Source organism: Chionomys nivalis, chromosome 11 (genome assembly GCF_950005125.1).
Source record: "Chionomys nivalis chromosome 11, mChiNiv1.1, whole genome shotgun sequence".
Taxonomy (NCBI): domain Eukaryota; kingdom Metazoa; phylum Chordata; class Mammalia; order Rodentia; family Cricetidae; genus Chionomys; species Chionomys nivalis.
Window position 1 is genome coordinate 34061922 of NC_080096.1, and position 19604 is coordinate 34081525.

Below are 19604 nucleotides of genomic sequence, written 5' to 3' on the forward strand. Positions count from 1 at the left end.
CTGAAATTAACTAAAACCCCAAAATGGAGGGGTACATCTGTGAAGGATTTGTGCTTAATTTGATGTGGGAAGATATGCCTTAATCCAGATCTTTTGAGGTGAGAAGACCCACCTCTAACGTGGGCCATGATTTCTGATGGAAGCCTATGCACATGGAAGAAGGAACATTTGTTCTTCGTGCCTGTTTTCACCTAGCTAGTAGTCCATTTCTTCACTGGCATTAGAGCCTACTTCTTTGGGATTCCAGGATATACTGAAGACCAGCTGAGACATCCAGTCCCATGGACTGAAAAACTACTGGGTTCTTGTACTTTCTGTTCATAATCAGTCATTGTTGGCCACAGCCTGTAAGTCATTCTAATATATATATATAGTATATATGTATACATACATACAAACATACATACACACATATACATATATGGAGAGTCATTCCATAAATTCTGTTACTCTAGAGAACCCTTAATAATACTGGTTTCATGACATCACTCTTCATATTTCCTTTCCTTAGTTTTATTGTAACATGGCAATAGTATCTAAATGTTTGATGACGTTTATATTTTTTTCTGGGTCTGGATTTTCCTAAAGTGGTATTCAGCTGGCTTGGAAATCACACTTCCACACTCACTCTCCCAAGTGCTGAGACGCCTGACTTAATATGTACATATTGAGGTAGTACACACATTTGATCCATCTGGAAACAAATGTTATAATAGACTAATTTAATTATGGCTGGACTTAGATTTCAGGGACAGCCACAAATTCTTCCCTTCCCTGAATCTGGCCCTCTTTGACATGGAACTTTTGTCTCTTCCCACATTGACTTGCTTTGTGACTCATGACTTGCTTCGGCGATGACACAGTCACTAATGTGGAGCCAACAAAAACTTGAAAAGAACTTTCATCTTGTCTTGCTTTCCTCTTGGGATTCCTCCTACTGTTGCCGTGTGAAGAAGTTCATGCATGCCTAATGGAATGTGCAGTGTCTATGTCCTGTTTGCTTCCATTGCTAGAGCCAAGTGCCAGACGTGTGAGAGTGGCCTGATGATCTAGTCACCACAGATCACTCTCAGCTGTCTACAGAGGATGCCCAAGCCCAGCAATGGCCAGCTGGACTGCTCTAGACCATAAGACCCACACAGTTGGCCCACACAGTTGTCAAAAACAAATATTTGTTGGGGGTTGGGTAAATGGCTCAGTGGGTAAGAGTACTTCCTGTGAAAATATGAGGACCTCAATTTGAATCCCTAGCACTCATGGAAAAAGTCAAGAATGACTGGCATGTGCCTATAAACCTAGCATTTTAGGCACAAAGATAGGCTGGTATCAGGAAAGTGCTGAACTGCAAGCTTCTGATTTAGTGAGAGGCCCTAACTCCTGGTAATAAGAGGGAAAGTAATAGAGGAAGATTCCTGGTGTCCTCTTTTGGCCTCTGCATGCAAATGTGTGCCCACACACTCATATGTGAACATCGTACACACGCCAAAAAAAGAGAGTGTTTGCTGCTTTAAGACAATTATTTTAAACTGTGTGCAAGCGCACACGCACGCGCCTGTGTGTGTGTGTGTGTGTGTGTTCAGAAAGATCTGCCTGCTCAGGTCTACCCCAAGTGCTGAGATTAAAGGCATGTGCCACTATGCCAGGTTACATTTTTAAAAATTCTTATATATGTGATTGCATCTGTGAGCGTGTGCACACATGCATGTGGGTACACAAGGAAGCCAGAATAGTGTAGGTAGACTTTCTTGTCAAACTTTTTTTGGAACATCCACCCCCAAATAATGACATGGGAACTTATTATTAATTATGAAAACTTGACTTTAGCTTAGGCTTGTTCCTCCTAGCTCTTACAACTTTAATTAACCCAGTTCTATTAATCTACATTCTGCCACATGGCTCTCTTTACCTTCCTCCACTCTGTACATCCATCCGACTCCCTCCATGTTTGGCTGGCTAATGCTACGCGCCTAGTTTCAACCCCTCGGTGCTCTCTCTGCCTACAAGTCCTGCTTAACTTCTCCTGTCTATCTATTGGCCATTAAATTTTTCTTGTTGTTTTTTTTTTCAAGACAGGGTTTCTCTGTAGCTTTGGTGCTTGTTCTGGAACTAGCCCTTGTAGACCAGGCTAGCCTCGAACTCACAGAGATCCGCCTGCCTCTGCCTCCTGAGTGCTGGGATTAAAGGTGTGTGCCATCATCGCCCAGCAGCCATTAATCTTTTTAATGACACATCTTTACACTGTGTTACAGGAGGGTGTCGACCTCCTGAGACTGGTGCTGAGAATCAAACTCGGGTCCTTTACAGGTGCACCAGGTGTTCTCACCTATACCACCATCTCCCTCGACCTGCCCTAGTTTATTTTCCATTACTGTGACAAGACATAATCAAAAGCAACCCGGGGAGGAAGGGGCAGGGAATTTATTTGCATCACAAAGTCCAGTTACAGTCCATCATGAAAGGGAGTCCGGGCAGGGACTCAAGGCAGGACTAGAAGCAGAGACCACAGAGGAATGCTGCTTACTTGCTGTTCATGGCTCGCTCAGCCTGCTTTCTTCTACAACCCAGAACCATTTTCCAAGGGGTGGCACTGGGTTGTGCTGGACTGGATCATATCAATCATTACTCAAAAAAAAAAAAAAATGCTGCACAGATTGGTTTGCAGGCCTGTCTGATAGGGGCAATTCTTCCGTTAAGGGTCTCTCTTTCCAGATGACTCCAGTTTGCGTCAAGTTGACAAAAACAGAACAAATAAAGCTGATGAGCACAATCTCCAGAAATAATATGTGTTTATCTGATATTTTCTGTGGGTTACAGGTCTAACCCTGGCTTTGCTGAGTTCTGTGTCTCAGAATCTTGCCAGACTCCCATTGAAGTAATAACGGGGTTTTGTTCTCACTTGGAGATATACTCTCAATATTGGTCAAAATTAATTTCTTCCTAGGTACAGGACTGAGCAAGCACTTCAAGGACTACTTTAGTATGTTTTGTTTTTGTTTTGACTGTTGGGCTAGGGGCTGTTCTAATCTCTTGCAGGTTGCCATGCTATTTCCTGCTACATGGACCTCTCCATACCCGATGTAAAAAATTGAAATTTGTAACTAGGTGTGATGGCACAGGCCTGTAATGACAGCCTTTGGGAGGAAGAGGAAGGAGGATGGGTTACATTCCCTGCGCCCCCATGAAGGGCATTTTCATCATTAAGGTCATTGTGAGTTTGAGAGTGAGACTTTTACCAAGATGCCATCTTATGTGATGTAAGTTAATTATGCTTTACAGGGTGCATAGTAATTTGTTTTTTGCATTTTGTTTTGAGACTGTTTCATGCTTCTCTTGAATTCTCTTGACACACTCTGTTTATATAGTTCTGGGATCAACCTCAGGACTTTGTGTATGCTGGACAAACATGCTACCAACGGAGCTACTTTCCCAGCCCCCAAACGAAAACATTTTTTTAAAAAAAGATCCTAAGGATTAAACTTGAGACCTTGTGCATGATAGCCAAGCACTCTAGCATTGAGCTATAGCTCCAGACTCCAGGCAAAGGAATTTTAGCCTTCTCTTGCATGACCATTCCAGATTCAGCATGCGTTTCTGTTGGTAAACAAGAATGTGCAGCCCCTATCCCCTAGCAGGGATAACTATAAATAGTGGTCACAGCCTGGGCTAATAGAAGGAAGAGGTAGGCAGAGGTTGGATTTTGGATGATGGCCTTGCGATCTTAGAAAGTATACACTTTAACTTGAGATTTATTTTACTATTCAAACAAGAAAGCGTTATGACGATTTTTATAAAGGCCTTTGGGAAGATGGTCCTAAGAGAGTAAGACTTTTTGTTTATTTGTTTTTTTGAAACAGGGTTTCTCTCTAGCTACGAGCCTGTTCTGGAACCAGCTTTTGTAGACCAGGTTGGCCTCGAACTCACAGAGATCTGCCTGCCTCTGCCTCCCAAGTGCTGGGATTAAAGGCGTGCGCCACCACCGCCGGGCAAGAACAAGCCTTGATGCAGGGGAACTAGCTGGGAGACTTCCCCACTTCAACAAGTGAGGAAAGGTAAAACTGGATATGAGTTAGTGCCAATGGGATGGAAAGAGAAGGCTGATTGGAGAGATAGTGAGGGTATAGTGCGACCGGCCTTCTTCACTCTGAGGGAATGAGGAGAAAGAAGGAGCCAAGGATGGCTTTCTGTTTCCATTTGAGGTAAAGGATGGGAAGGAGCTGGGTGAGACAGGGAAAGAAGCATGCTTCATGGGTCTTTCAACACATTGGTTATGTTTGTGGGTTCTGGTTTCTCACAGACCAAGGACTGAGTCCTCTTTGCACTATAACTTAACCTGTTCCCTCAACTGTAAATGGAAACTACTGACCTCTTCTTCCTGTGTATATGAATTGAATGTCGCGTCTGAAACCCAATAGGCGCCATTGTGCTATCCATTATTTCTACTCAGAAAGGATTCAGGGAGGAGGCCGATGACAAATGGAAGAAACAAGCAGGAAAGGCTTCTGGGAATGAACTCTGGTTAGGTCAAAGAGGAAAAACAGCGTTGTGGCAGACCAGCTGAAGCCAGAAGGAGGCCAGGCATGGCTGAGCTGTCTGCCACGTGTTGTTAGGCAGATGAGTCATTGGAAGGGGCAGGTCAGGCCGCCCAGGCCGCAGTGGGCTGGACCGTGGCAACAAGATGACTTCATTGTCAGTGGGAAGCCCACATCTTCCGGAAGCCTTTTTAGTCCCTGCATCCCGAAGGAATACATCAATTCTTTTACAGGACTTTATACACTGTCTGGAATCTGTCTAATGTGCCTGTTGATATGCTGGTGACTGGGTGCCTCTTCCTACACCTCAGCCTCCTTATCTGTTTCACGAGGGCGAACTAACTTGTCTCTGAGGAGTGAGGTGCGAACTAGGTGAGCATGTGCGGGTAAACAGTGTGGTGGCCTCGCCCTTCCCGTTGGAAGTCATTTTCGGACCCTCAGCCCGCACAGCGCCGGGTTCGGCAAGTCCTTCACCAAACGGATGAATGGAAGAACTAAAGGGCGACCCGCAGCCGCCGCGGGCTCACCGGGAGCCCCGCCCCCTTCCTCCTCAGACCGCGCGGCGCGGCCGCGGGCGGGTCTTCGTGACCGTTCGCCAGCGCGTGCGCGGCAGGCCGCGCGCTGTGGGCGGCAGGCGGGCTGGTCGTGCGCGCGCGCGAGGGGCGGGCCGGGCGGCGGGCGGGCTGGCGGGCCGGCGGCTGGCTGCGGAGCCCGCGGCGGCGGCGAGTGGCCAGCCGAGCGTGTGGAGGGCGCGCCGGTGGCTATGCTGCCTCCGTGAGGCGCGCCGAGGAGGTCTCGGCGCCTGAGTCCTCGGGAAGCGCGGAGACGCCGCGGGGCCGGAGTGCGGGTGTCTTCGAGCGCCCGCCGGGCCATGGTGGCTGTAGACCGGGCTTGCCGCGGCAGCACTGCGGCCCGGGGTCGAGCCAGGCCGGCGCAGTCGCGGTGCTAACGCCCGCGGGGCCCTGACGCGGACATGAAGCGGAGTCGCTGCCGCGAGCGGCCGCAGCCGCCGCCCGCCCGCCGGGAGGATGCGGCTCCGCGGGCGACCGAGTTGCCCCAGCCGCAGCCCTTGCCCCCGCGCCGGCGAGCGCCGCCCGGGAGGCAGCGACTGGAGGAGCGGAGCAGGCCCGCGGGGCCCGACGGCAGGGAGCAGGTCAGGCGGGCTGGGGTCGGCGGGCGAGGGTGGGCGATGTGGGGGAGGGGACATCGCGGGAGGACCGGGCTACGGCGGTGAGGGGTGGGGACTGAGTCGGTTGGGAGGAGTGGGAGGTCTGAGGAGCCTGAGGAAAGGGGAGTGGAGAAATGAAGGTGGGGGCCTGGGGTTGCAATGGACTTGGGGAAGGGCGGGTTGGAGGAATGAATAAAATGGTTCTTGGGGGCATTTGTAGTCCCGGGGTCTGGGTGGAGAGAAGGGGTTTTGGAATGTAGACAGGGTGAATGAGCAGCAGAGAGTAGACTTACTAAATTATCTAGAGGAGTTAGTACTTTGAGGGAGGGATGCCACTTTGATAGTGTTGACTTTCTTAGAGTTTATCCTCACACTTAGAAAAACGGGGCATTTGGATTTGGTGGTCATTATACTTTTATAGGCAAGTATCCAGAATCATTAACATTCTCCTCAGTACCCATCTCCTCAATGACAAACCACCTTAAAAAAAATACGTGCACGTGTGCAATCTCGAGGCCGGTGCTGTGGACAGAGAACCCGTGGATGAAGGCTGCCTTCTCGTTAATGGGAAAAGCGATAGAAATGTGAAAGTCCTTGTGAGATTTCCGAGTGGACTGGATATGTTTATATACGTTATTAGACAACAGTAGGTGTATTTATGAGTAGGGAATAAAGGTCATTAGAGTTTATCAGGATAAACTGCCACTCACAGCGGTAGAAGTTCAGTGAAAGGAGATTGGCGAGAAAGGGACGTTGGAAGATCCGTAATCTTGTTAGATTTGTAGAAAAACGTTCTGTAGTAATGAACGCCAAGGGACAGCATTGCTTTTGTATAGCTCTGCTTTAGACCCCAGTTGCAGGTCTCCCGCCTCTTGCTCCTCATATAAAATAAGCTTCCTCTGGCATCATTATATTCTTTGAGTTATACTATGTTAGCCTACGGTTTTTAACCCCTCCTCCCCCGATTTTGTTTTCCCACGTTTTATTCTCTGAGCTTTGGAGCTTTGCCATAGCTTCTGGTACCTAGTCAAAACTTTTGAAATGTGCTTTCTCTACTGACTTAGTTTACCTGGTGCAGTTGACCTTATTGTATGCTTCAGTGATGTGCTCAAGGCTGCTTGATCTCCCCTTTTTTTTTCTAAGTAAATTTTAATGATTTTTTAGTTTTTATGTGCATTAGTATTTTGCCTTCACTTATCTCTGTGTTAGGGTGTCAGATTACCTGGAACTGGAGCTACAGACAGGTGTGAGCTGCTATGAGGGTGCTGGGAATTAAACCCAGGTCCTGTAAAAGCAACCAGAGGCTGAACCATCTCTCCAGCTCTAATTCTCTCCTTTAAAAAAAAATATATATATTTTAAATAATATATATATAAAATAAATATATATAAAATATATATATTTTTTAAGCCGGGTGGTGGTGGCGCTTGCCTTTAGTCCCAGTACTTGGGAGACAGAGGCAGGTGGATCTTTGAGTTCCACAACAGCCAGGGATACATGGAGAAACCCTATCTTGGAAAAAAAACAAAAACAAAAACATTTTTTTTCTTTTTTAAAATTATTTATATTTAAAGATTTATTTATTTATTTACTTTATGTGTATGAGTGCTTAATCTGCATGTATGCCGTTATGCCAGAAGAGGGCATCAGATCCCACTATAGATAGTTGTGTGCCACCATGTGGTTTCTGGGAATTTAACCCAGGACCACTGAAAGAGCAGCCAGTGCTCTTAACTGCCACCCTTTGTTTTTATTTATTTTATGTATATGAGTGTCTGCTTGCATGTATGTTAGTATATCACATAGTTTGGAAACTAGAAGAGGGTGTCATATCTCTTGGAACTAGAGTTACAGACTGTAGTGAGCTGCTAGGGTCTGCAGGGAATCGAACCCAAATCCTTTGCAAAAGCAGAACAACTCTTAATTGCTGAGCCATCTCTCCAGCTTCTCTCCGGTTTTTAAAGATAATTTCAGCCTGGCGGCGGTGGTGGTGCACACCTTTAATCCCAGCATTTGGGAGGCAGAGGTAGGTAGGCGGATCTCTGTGAGTTCGAGGCCAGCCTGATCTACAAGAACTAGTTCCAAGACAGCTAGGGCAGTTACACAGAGAAACCCTGTCTTGAAAAACTTTAAGAAAGAAAAAAAGATATTTTCTATATTTATTCATAACATTCACAAAGAAAGAAGTGTTTATCCTTCCCTCTGAGGCTAAATCCTTGATACACCCTTTTGTCTGTTAAAGATCTTAGTTATGTTGTTTTGTCTTATAGCTCAAATAAAATAAAAACCACAATTTTCTTGAAATGTGTTGATTTCCTTTCTCCTAATGTACATTATCTTGTTGCCTTACCAACAACCTTCCTGAGTTTGTATTCTGTCTCAATTTCTTTACTTTATATATATATAATCTTGATATTATGGTTTGTATACTTGGGCTTTCCCCAAATTGCCTTCAAGGTCATGATTTGACTTGCTTTTGAAATTGAGATTTGACTTAGTTTAGTGCACAGATCTAAGATTCATTCAACCTATGAGTTATTTATTTATTTGTTTTCAAGACAGGGTTTCTCTGTAACTTTGGGGCCTGTCCTGGAACTCACTCTGTAGACCACAGCCTATGAATTTTATAGACTAATGTACCCAGTATGTATACTACTCACATGGAGGTGGAGAACATCTCCACTTCCCAAAATGTTTCCTAACTCCTCTACTTACTTCCCTTCTCCAAAGTTAACCAGACTTCCCACCCCTAGAACCATAGATTGCTTTTTAGCTAATACCTATGTAAATAAAAATCTGGGTCAGGTAGCGGTGGCTCACACCTTTAATCCCAGCACTTGGGAGACAGAAATGGGTGAATCTCTGAGTTGGAGGCCAGCCTGGTCTATAGCGTGAGTTCTAGGACAGGCTCCAAAGTTACAGAGAAACCCTGTCTTGAACCCCACCTCCCCTTCATGAAGTTTGTAGTCTTCGTTACTGAATTATCTTATTCAAATGACTCCTTCCTTCCTTCCTTCCTTCCTTCCTTCCTTCCTTCCTTCCTTCCTTCCTTCCCTCCCTCCCTCCCTCCCTCCCTCCCTCCCTCCCTCCCTCCCTCCCTCCCTCCTTCCTGTGATTATTTTTTCGAGACAGGGTTTCCCTGTGACTTTGGAGCCTGTCCTGGAACTAGCTCTGTAGACCAGGCTGGTCTTGAACTCACAGAGATCCACCTGTCTTTGCCTCCTGAGTGCGCCACCCCTGCCCAGCAGTCAAATGATTTCTGAGCATCTCTTCTGTGTTAGTTCCTTATAGAAATACTTTGCTTTTTTTATTGTTTCCATAGTGTAACCATACTAGAACTTATTTTGCAACTTAAAATAGGGTGGGTGTGGATACTTGTGAAAAGTCTCATTGTGATAAGAGTTCCAAAAAGAATTCTGTGAATGACTCAGAGAACTTTTTTTAATATAATTAAATCTTACATTTTTTCTTTAATCTTCATCTTCTCAAGCTATGTGAACTATTTGCTACTGTTGACCATGTGTTCTATTCTTGCCGCTACCCATTCCCCCCATACTCATCCCATTGCTGTTTCTCTGACAACTTTCCTTTTTTTGTTTTCTCTTCCTGTTCTTAAAACATTCCCTGGTTCTTGCTTGTTTCTTTATTTTACTCCATTACTGTAGCAAGCCCATACATAGGAAGTGCAAAGATCTGTAGTCTGTCATATATACATGATTGGAGCATGACTTCTAGTTGTTCTTGTAATAAAAACTCAGGAGTCAGCTGTCAGGGTGAAAACTGAGAGATCAGAGTAGCGGTGCGAGTGGCCAGCCACTCGAGTTTTTACCTCTACCAATGCTGAGACCAAAGGGGTGATGCTGTTCTTTCCTAGACTACCTCCTCAGACTGCTGCCTCAGATGACACTGAATTTCTGTCTCCTCCCTCCTTATGTTCCTCTCTCAGCCCAGCCATATCACTTTCCCTCTCCACCTCCCTGGTGCTGGGATTAAAGGTGGATCAGCAAGGTAGTGTAGCTCAGGGTGGCCTTGAACTCACAGAGACCTGGCTACCTCTGCCTCCCCAGTGCTAGGACTAAAGGTGCACACCACCACTGCCCGGCTGAAATTATCTTTAAAAAACGGGGAAGAGGCTGGAGAGATGACTCTGCCTCTGTCTCTGGAGTCCTGGGATTAAAGTGTGTGCCACCACTGCCTGGGCTCTAGTGGCTTAGCTCTGCACTCTGATCTTCAGGCAAGCGTTATTAAAACACACACACAAAAAATCACTACACATAATTGTGTTACAGAACCTCCTGATAGTCAGTCAAGTCTTTAGGCCTGCCTTTCTTTTTAGATTTGTATTGCCAACTTTGTGCTTAATGTTTCAATCAAAACTCAACGTGTGTGTAGTGGTTTTTTTTTTTTTTTGGACAGGGTTTCTCTGTGTAGCCCTGGATGACCTGGAACTTGCTTTGTAGACCAGGCTGGCCTCTAACTCACAGAGATCCACCTGCTTCTGTCTCTGGTGTGTTGGGATTAAATGCACCTTTTTCTTTTTTAAAGGTTTTATTTCATTTTTTAAAATTGTGTGTACGTGTGTGTGTTGCATGTAGGTTTGTGTATGGGAGTTCAGTGTCCATCAGGATCAGAAAGGGTGTTGGACTCCCCAGAACTAGAGTTAGAGGTAATTGTGAAGCACATTAGTCACCAGGAAGAGCAGCAAGCACTTCTAACAGCTGAGCCAGTTTTCAGCCCCTCTTTGCTTTTTGAGACAGGATCTCACTACCCTAGAGCTCACCAAGTGGGCAGTGCTGGCCAGTGAGCTCTGGAGACCTGCTTGCCTTTGCCTCCTAAGTGTTGGGGTTAAAGGTGTGTGCCATCATACCTGTTCGTGGCTTTTTTTTTGACTTAAGAAATATAACTTATTTATTGTATGTATATATGTATATGTGCATGAGTGTGCGCGTTTGTGCACACACCACAATCTGTATGTGTGCATTACATAGTGCATGAATGAGTAAGGTCAGAGGACACCTTGTGGGTGTTGGTTCTATCAGGCATCGCTTGGTGCTAAAATTCAGATTGCCAGGCTCAGCAGCAAGTGCTGACCCATCTCACTAGTCTTTGTGTTAACATTAGAGTTTGAAAAGCCAAAATTTAAAGGCTAGATGAATCATAATGCATTAATACAATAAATGATACCTCCCCCCACTCCCACAGGGTCTCATTTAGCTTAGGCTGGCCTTGGAACTCTGTAGTTAGCTGAGGATGATTTTTCTTTTTTTCTTTTTTTTTTCTTTCTTTCTTTTTTTCTTTTCTTTTTTTTTTTCCCAAGACAGTGTTTCTCTGTGTTACCCTGGCTGTCCTGAAACTTGCTCTGTAGACTTGCATCGAATTTGCAGAGATCCATCTGCTGCTGCATCCAGAGTGCTGGGATTAAAGGCGTATGCCCAGTCACACTACACCGTGCTAGCTGAGACTGATTTTGAACTGATTCTCCAGTCTCTACCACCTAAATGCTGCTTGTGGAGGTTAGAAGACAATTTTGAGTTTCTGTCCTTGCCCTCTGTCTTGTTTGAGATAGGGTCTGTTAGTTTTTTTTTCCTACTGTGTAAGCCAGGCTAGCAGCCTGTCTTAGTATTCTGTTGCTGTGACTAGACACCATGACCAAAGGAACTATTATAAAAGAAAGCATTTATTTAACCTGGGGCTTGCATACAGTTCCAGAGGTCCATTATCATCATGGCAGGGAGCATGGTGGTAGATATGGCAGCATGGTGCTGAAACAGTTTCAGAGAGAGAGAGAGAGGCGCCTTGAGACATCAAAGCCCACCCCTAGTGACATACTTCTTCTAAAAAAGCTGCACCTACTCAAACAAGGCTACATCTATATGAATCTATGGGAGCCATTCTTACTCAAACCACTATATTGCCTCATTAGCTTATGGCGATTTTTGATCTTCATCTAGTAAGAATACTGGGGTTACAGACACCTATCTTAAGTGTCCAGCTTTTCTACAGGTTTTGAGGAGTTGAACTCAAGTCTTTCCACTTGCACAATGATGTTTTATCCGACTGAGCCATCCTTCCAGCCTGTTTGCTCTCTATTTCTTACATTTGGGAGCAGTACATGTTATACAGGGATTCATTAAATAGCAGAGGATGGCCTTAGACTCAATCTTTCTGCTTAAACCTAACAAGTACTGATTTGATCAGTTTCATTTCTTTTTATAAAACTTTTTAAAATTATATATCTGTATGTCCTAGTTAGGGTTTTATTGCTGTGAAGAGACATCATGACCATGGCTACTCTTACAAAGGAAAATGTTTAATTGGGGCTGCTTACAGGTTCAGAGATTTAGTTTATTATTGTCATGAAAGGAAGCATGGTGGTTTGTAGACAGACATGGTGCTGGAGCTGAGGGTTCTAATCCATATGGGTAGACAGCAGGAAGGGAGAGTGACCTTGGGCCTGGCTTGGGCTTCTGAAACCCCAAAGCCTGCCCCTCAGTGATATACTTATTCCAACCAAGCCACACCTATTCCCACACCTCCTAAAGTGCCACCCTGTATGAACCTATGGGACCCTTTTTCATTAAGACCACCTCGCTGTGTGTTTTTGTATTGTGTGGCAATGCTTGTATCTCTGCTTGACATATGGAGGTCACAGGACAAGTTTAAGGAGTTGATTCTCCTATGTGGATTCTGAAATTGAACTCAGGAATTAGGCTGTATGACAAGCTCTTTACCCACTGAGTCAGTCTGTTGGTGTTATTCTTTTTTAAAGATATAAGGGGGGAAGGCCAGTCCCATGAGGGGCAGCAAATTCCACGAGGGGCCGTGGTGGGCCACATGGGGCCTTGGCAGGTGGGAGACCACAGCAGAGAGACAGATATACCACACACAGAGAGAATATGGGTATAGAGTTTATTTAGTGGGTTATGGAGGGAAAAGGAAAGGGGGAAGGGGAAAAAGAGGAAGAAGTAAAAGAGGCAGAGAGGGACTGGGAGAAGGCCAAGGGGTAGGGGAGAGAGAAAGCACAGGCTAGAGAAGGGGAGATAAGCAGCTTCTTCCCTTGGTGGAAGGGGAGGGGTTTGGAGAGGGTGGGGCTTGTCTCTTAAAGGGACAGGGTACACAGGTGACAGACCAGGCCAGCAGATCATAACAGTTGGCCCTATGATTCTGTTCTTAATCTTTCATTTCACATGTCTGTTAGTTACTACATTCAAATTGAAGAAACTGCCCTTCTTGTTTCCATCATTACTCTATAAGGCTATAGAGCCAGTGATGGTGGTATATACCTTTAATTCCAGCATTCGGGAGGGAAAGGCAGATGAATCTCTGTGAATTTGAGGCCAACCTAGTCTACAGAGTGAGTACAATGACAGCCAAGGCTACATGCACAGAGAGACTCAGTTTTGAACCCCCACCCACAAGACTATAGAGTTGTCTTATCTTTCATTTAAGTTACTATAAATCTCTTAACTCATCTTCTAGTTCTGTTCACTTATTTTCGGTGTTTTATTTTTATGTGCATGGGTGTTTTGCTTGCATATATATCTGTGAGGGTGTCAGATCCCCTGGAACCAGAGTTACAGGTGTGAGCTGCCATGTGGGTGCTGGGAATTGAACCTGAGACCTCTGGAAGAGCAGCCAGTTCTCTTAACTGTTGAGCAGTCTCTCAAGTCCCTATCATCATTAGTCTATTTTCTTCTGTGATATTTTGTGCGTGGCAAATCATTATAAAATCTTAATTAAGAACTTGTCACTTTTCTCCTGAGAAATCTTATAGTTATTTCCATCACAATTTAGATCAAAGTTAAAAATGCTGATGACTTTGTCCTATAAGACTTTCTGGCCAGGCGATGGTGGCGCACGCCTTTAATCCCAGCACTTGGGAGGCAGAGACAGGCAGATCTTTGTGAGTTCGAGACCAGCCTGGTCTACAGAGCTAGTTCCAGGACAGGCTCCAAAGCCACAGAGAAACCCCGTCTCGAAAAACAAAAAACAAAACAAACAAACAAACAAAAAAAACAAAACAAAAAAAAAGACTTTCTGGGGCTGGAGAGATGGCTCAGAGGTTAAGATAACTGACTGCTCTTCCAAAGGTCCTGAGTTCAGTTCCCTGCAACCACATGGTGGCTCACAACCATCTATAATAAGATCTGGTGCTCTCTTCTGGCATGCAAGTATACAGAAGGAATGTTGTATACATAATAAATAAATCTTTAAAAAAAAGACTTTCTGTAATCTGGCTCTTGGCCTTCCTTGGCTTCATTTCTTCATTTGTGTTAACTAGTTCTAGTCAGACCTTGGTGGTCTCCAAGTATATTAAGCATTATATTTCTTCTTGAGGACATTTTAAAAAATTATAACTTTAGTAGTTTTTCACTTGATTTCTGTACCTGAAATGCCCTTTTCCAGATGGATCCATATAACTGGCTTTCTTATTTTGTTCATGTCTGTTGAGATAATGTTTCTTAAAGAAATCTTTCTGGGCCAGGCAGTGGTTGCACATGCTTTTAATCCTAGCACTTGGGAGGCAGAGGCAGGTGGATATCTCTCTCTGGGAATTAAGGCTGACCTGGTCTATATATATATAGAGAGAGAGTTTCAGGACAGGCTCTAAAGCTACCCAGAGAAACCCTGTCTCAACACCCCCCCTCCTCCAAAAAAACCTTTCTGGAGTACCCTTTCCAAAATTATTCTTGTGGTTACTTCCTTTTCTCTTTCTATTTTCAATTTTTATTTTTTTATGCATTGGTGTTTTGTCTGCCTTCATGTCTGTGTGAGGGTGTTGGATCCTCTGGAACTGGAATTACAGACAGTTGTGAGCTGTCATGTGGGTGCTGGGAATTGAACCTGGGTCTTTTGTAAGAGCAGCCAATGTTTTTAATTTTTAATGGCTGAACCATTCCTCCTTTTGATTTCATATCTTCTATTGATATTATGGTCATATTTTGAATGACAATAACCTTGAGAGCAGAACTGTCTAACGTGGATGTGGGATCTATGTTTGAGATAGAGGAACTAGGGTTCTAAACTCTGACGCTTGGTCAGTGTGGAAATAGGCTCACATTTCCGGGCTTCTACAAATTAGATACCTGGAGCGAGTGTAAAATGCATATCTGTAGTTCAAGCACTGTAGTGGGCAGGGTGAGGTGGAAATACAATCATCCAGAAGCTCATCTGTCTAGTTTGAAGTATGAAGGTCAGCAGAAACAGTTAAGAGAGACCCTGGCTTAAAGAGGTGGATCTCTGTGAGTTCTAGGCCAGCCTGGTCTTCAAGGGATAGTTCCAGGACAGGCTCCAAAGCTAAAGAGAAACCCTGTCTCGAAAAAAATAAAATAAAAATAAAAAATAAAAAAGGTCTCTACCTTGAAACCCTGCCTCAAAGAAAAGGAAGGAGAGAACCAATTGTTGAAAGTTTACTCTGGGTGATGGTGGTGCATGCCTTTAATCCCAGCACTCAGGGAGGTAGAGGCAGTAAGATCTCTGAGTTTTAGGGCAGCCTGGTCTGCAGAGTGAATTCCAGGACAGCCAGAGATACACAAAGAAACCTTGTCTCAAAAAATAAAAATGCAAAACAAAAGAAAAAAAACAGCAACAAAAAAATTTACATTGTGCTCCATAGATGCATTGTGGCAAGAATGTACCACACCTGATGGAGGCTTTAATATCTACATTTTTCCCTCCAGGGAAATGTACAGATTTCTTTATTAAGAAACTATTTTATGCTGGGTGGTGGTGGTGCACACCTTTAATCCCAACATTCGGGAGTCATAGACAGGAGAACCTCTGAGTTTGAGTCCAGCCTGATCTACATAGTGAGTTCCAGGACAGCCAGGTATAAACAGAGAAAGCCTGTCTCAAAATACCCTCCACTCCCCAAAAAAGAAAAGAAAATGAAATTGTCTTAGAATGAAATATGTCTCCCTTGGTTTGAGAAAGTAATTAAGATCAAAGCTCTAGAGGCCCTCATTTCTAAATTCGGAGGTATTCTCTCAGCTGTGACAACTATAGTATTAGCTCGCCTTAGGGAGAAATCGAGCTGTTGCAAAATTCTTTAATACTTAATTGAGTGGAGATTAATTCACTACATAGTATCTCTGCCTGTGTTTTACCAATGTAGAGCTACTTTCTAGTAGTTAGGCTTTCTGTTAGGTATTTAGAAATGATTTATGAAGCAGAGCATTTAGATATAGTTGGTAATAGTTTTTTAAAGTTATTTAAAAGGAATGTTAATGTGATTTTGTTCAGGTAAACCTGGGATATTTAGTTACTGCCTTTGACTAGTAAAAGAAAGGGACATTGTTATTCTAGCTCAGGCTTCAGCCTTTATATTAGTTAGGATACACTGGTTGCTGTAACAGATACATTCAGAATGACCTAGACTAATACACACTTTTCCATTCTCTGTCCAGGTTCTTGCAGAGGTCAGCTGAGGAAATTGGATGATGGCCAGCATAGTCACTTTCAGTTGTCTGGTACTTGCAGACTCAGTTATATACAGGCCTTTGTGTAACTACTAGAGGGCTGAGACCATTATGTAGATGCTCAGGAGGAAGGAAAGTCATATTTTCTCAACTTCTAGCTGTTCTCTGCTGTGGATCTCCAACCTCGGCATAGTTGGTAGGGTTTTAGTTTCTGTTTATTCCTTCAGTGCCCACAGACTTTTGAGTCACAACAACTTTGAATACAAGAAAAGGCCTTGCTCCCCAAGCCTGATAGAAAATCTGAAAAAACTTGTTTCCCTTTAGTTTTTGGTACAGCAGATCTTGTCTACTTCTACACTCAAGAGGCCTTAATTATAATCTTTTGTTAGATTGTGATACTATTCACTTAACACAGTGCTAATGAATTAGCTTATAGAGTTACAGGCAGTCGTGAGCTGTCTGATATTGGTGCTTTGAACCAAACTCAGATCCTCTGTAAGAACAATATAACCTCTGAGTCCTCTTTCTAGCCCTGTCCTGGCTACTCCCTCTGTAGGGTAGGCTGGCCTTGAACTAATCTGCCTTGGGGGGTGGGATTGTTTTAAAAAACTGCAGAAGGAGAGTGAGCACGAGCAAGGAACTCAGGACGGCGAGGGGTGCACCCACACACTGAGGCAATGGGGATGATCTATCGGGAACTCACCAAGGCCAGCTGGCCGGGGACTGAAAAAGCATGGGACAAAACCGGTCTCGCTGAACATAATGGACAATGAGGACTACTGAGAACTGAAGAACAATGGCAATGGGTTCTTGATCCTATTGCATGTAATGGCTTTGTGGGAGCCCAGGTAGTTTGGATGCTCACCTTAATAGACCTGGATGGAGGTGGGTGGTCCTTGGACCTCCCACAGGGCAGAGAAACCTGCTTGCTCTTTGGGCTGAGGAGGAAGAAAGACTTGATTGGGGGAGGGGGAGGGAATGGGAGGTGGTGGCGGGGAAGAGGCAGAAATCTTTAATAATTAAATTAATTAATAAAAAAAAAAACCTGTGAACTAGCCACAGATTGTCTTTCTTAGTTATTTTCAGGAAATTTAGCAGCAGTTTTGTTCACAGTGTTTCTTAATTAATTTTTCTTTTAGATTTGGGCATGATTGTACAAACATTTAATCCCCAGCTCTGAGAGGCAGAGACAGGCAGATTTCTGAATTTGAGGTCAGCCTGGCCTACCAAAAGAGTTCCAGGACAGCCAGGGCTACACAAAGAAACCCTGTTTCAAAACAAACAAACAAATAAATAAAATAAAAATCAAATGTTTTATGTGTATGGGAATTTGCTTACATGTATTTCTGTGCACCACAAGTGTGCCTGGTGTCCAAAATGCCAGAAGAGGGCATCTGATTCCCAGCAACTTCAGTTACTGATGATTGAATCGCTAAGTGACTGTCTGGAATCTAACCCAAGTTCTCTGGGAGAGCAGCTAGTGCTCTTAATTGCTGAGCCATTTAGACAAATACTACCACTGAGTTATCTTTCTAGTCCCTGCCCATACTATTTTACTCTCATGGTGATGCATTAAAAAAGCTTCAAATAAATGAAAACAGTTATCAGGAACATATATGACACAATTACTGCAAATCAATGTATTTAGTAAAAACAAAGTAGAAAAGTCTTATCTGTCTCTGAGAGGTCAGAAGAACCAGACAAAGTAAGATAAGAGTTGTAGCTTGTTATACTGACTTGAGTCTGTCTCCATTATAGAGCTAATTAAAGAGAAGAAGATGCCTTTACACCACAGCTGGCTTCCTAGGTATTTTTTAACATCTTTTAACCTACAAGAAATTTAAAAATCTCTTGGGGCTGGAGAGATGGCTCAGTGGTTAAGAGCACTGGCTGCTCTTCCAGAAAACCTGGGTTATATTCCCAGCAACCACTTGGAGGCTCACAACTCCAGTTCCAGGGGCTCCAGTATCCCCCCCCATACATACATACATACATACATACAAGCAATGCATCAGTGTGCATAAAATAGAAATAAGGTATAAAAAAAAACCTAAGCAAAAAACTATTCTTGTAAATTACCAGCTTCATGATTTTTTAGATGCTTTTGAATTAAAGTCGATTGCCTAGGTGTGATAACTAATAGCAGCAGGAATAAAAATCTGTAACTGGGAGGTAATACTTTCCTTTCCCTGTAGTCCAGTCCCGAGTAATCACACAGAAACCTATACTAATTAGAAACTGTTTGACCTATTAACTCAGGCTATTATTACCTAGCTCTTACAACTTAAATTAACCCATGTCTGTTATTTTATATTTTACCACAAGGCTCGTGACTTGTTACCTCACATCTTGCTTCCTAATTTTTACTAGTTTTTTAATAGTTACGTGTATTTCCTTGTGACTGTCACTTACTGGTAATGTTCTGGCATCTTACCCCTTCAGCAGCTTCATGGTGTCACCCTGACTCCGCTTTCTTTTTCCCTGTATCTTTGTTTGGTCTTCCTGTGTGGCTCTATTTTGCCTGGCTAGCTTCTTTATTAACCAATGGTAGTAAGACATTCACAGAATACAGAAAAGGGTTTCCCACATGAAAAACTCTAAAAAACCCAATTCAGGAATATCAGTGTTTCCCAGATTATCCTGTTTTGTTTTTTTTTTCTCAAATATTTACAACTCAAATCAATACAGTTTTTGTATAGGAAATCAGCTGGTGTACCAACTGGCATATTTTTTCCCCCAAATTTTCTCTTTCTCTGTTTTATACTTAAGAAGGTTGTTAGCTTTTCTATACTGACTCAAGATCTCTGTGTTGGGTGAAAAATTTATGTGCTGCCTTTTAGAATATCTCTCATTTCTTGATCCCTAGGGTTGCTTCCTACTACTGAAACTTGGGCTTGTCCTGTACAATTCTGGGAACGTGAGAAGGCTCAAGACACTACGTTAATTAACCCTATGTGTATCTTTTTGGCTCAGCCAATAAAGTTTCTCCCATCCCTTGAATAGTGGGGTATGTTTTGTTTTTGATGTGAGGCAATTACACCTTATGGAGGTGTTCCTCTTTGTTACCTTCTCCCTGTTGGGATCAATGGGGCAAGTGTCTCTTCAGCATCCTTATAATCAGGTACTCAACTCCTCAACCAAGAAATATTGTAGTGAGCATAATTTGCAGAAAAATGAAGAATTAGGCGCTAGAGCAGTGGCAGAAGACAAAGATTAGCAGATTAACAAACCAAAAGTTCTGAAAGCAAGCAAATAAGCTTAATGCTCTGAAAACAGATAATCTTAAAATCAGATAACATGCTTGAGCTGCCTCATGAGTAAAGGTACTTACTGCCGTGCTTGATGGTCTGAGTTTGCTTCTTGGGACTCCTATTGTGGAAGGAGAGAACTGAGTCCTGCACGTTTTCCTTTGACCTACACATGTTCACGGTGGCATTGGTGTGCCCCTTCAGGCCTTCATGTAAGTCCTGGGAACTGAACCCAAGTCCT

The 19604-nt window shown here is 43.6% G+C and overlaps 1 protein-coding gene across 6 annotated transcripts in view; it reads left to right on the plus strand.

Moving 5' to 3' along the window:
- The first annotated feature begins 5220 nt into the window (after positions 1 to 5220).
- The window catches only part of Mast2 (microtubule associated serine/threonine kinase 2), a 120351-nt gene continuing 105967 nt past the window's right edge, over positions 5221 to 19604 (plus strand). For 5 of the 6 annotated variants that reach the window (XM_057783551.1, XM_057783552.1, XM_057783554.1 and 2 more), the window contains exon 1: positions 5221 to 5682. In XM_057783551.1, the coding sequence (XP_057639534.1) occupies positions 5503 to 5682 (180 nt within the window). In that variant the 5' untranslated portion in view covers positions 5221 to 5502. The remainder of the gene's footprint in view (positions 5683 to 19604) is intronic. The other variant, XM_057783555.1, reaches the window with a different exon arrangement.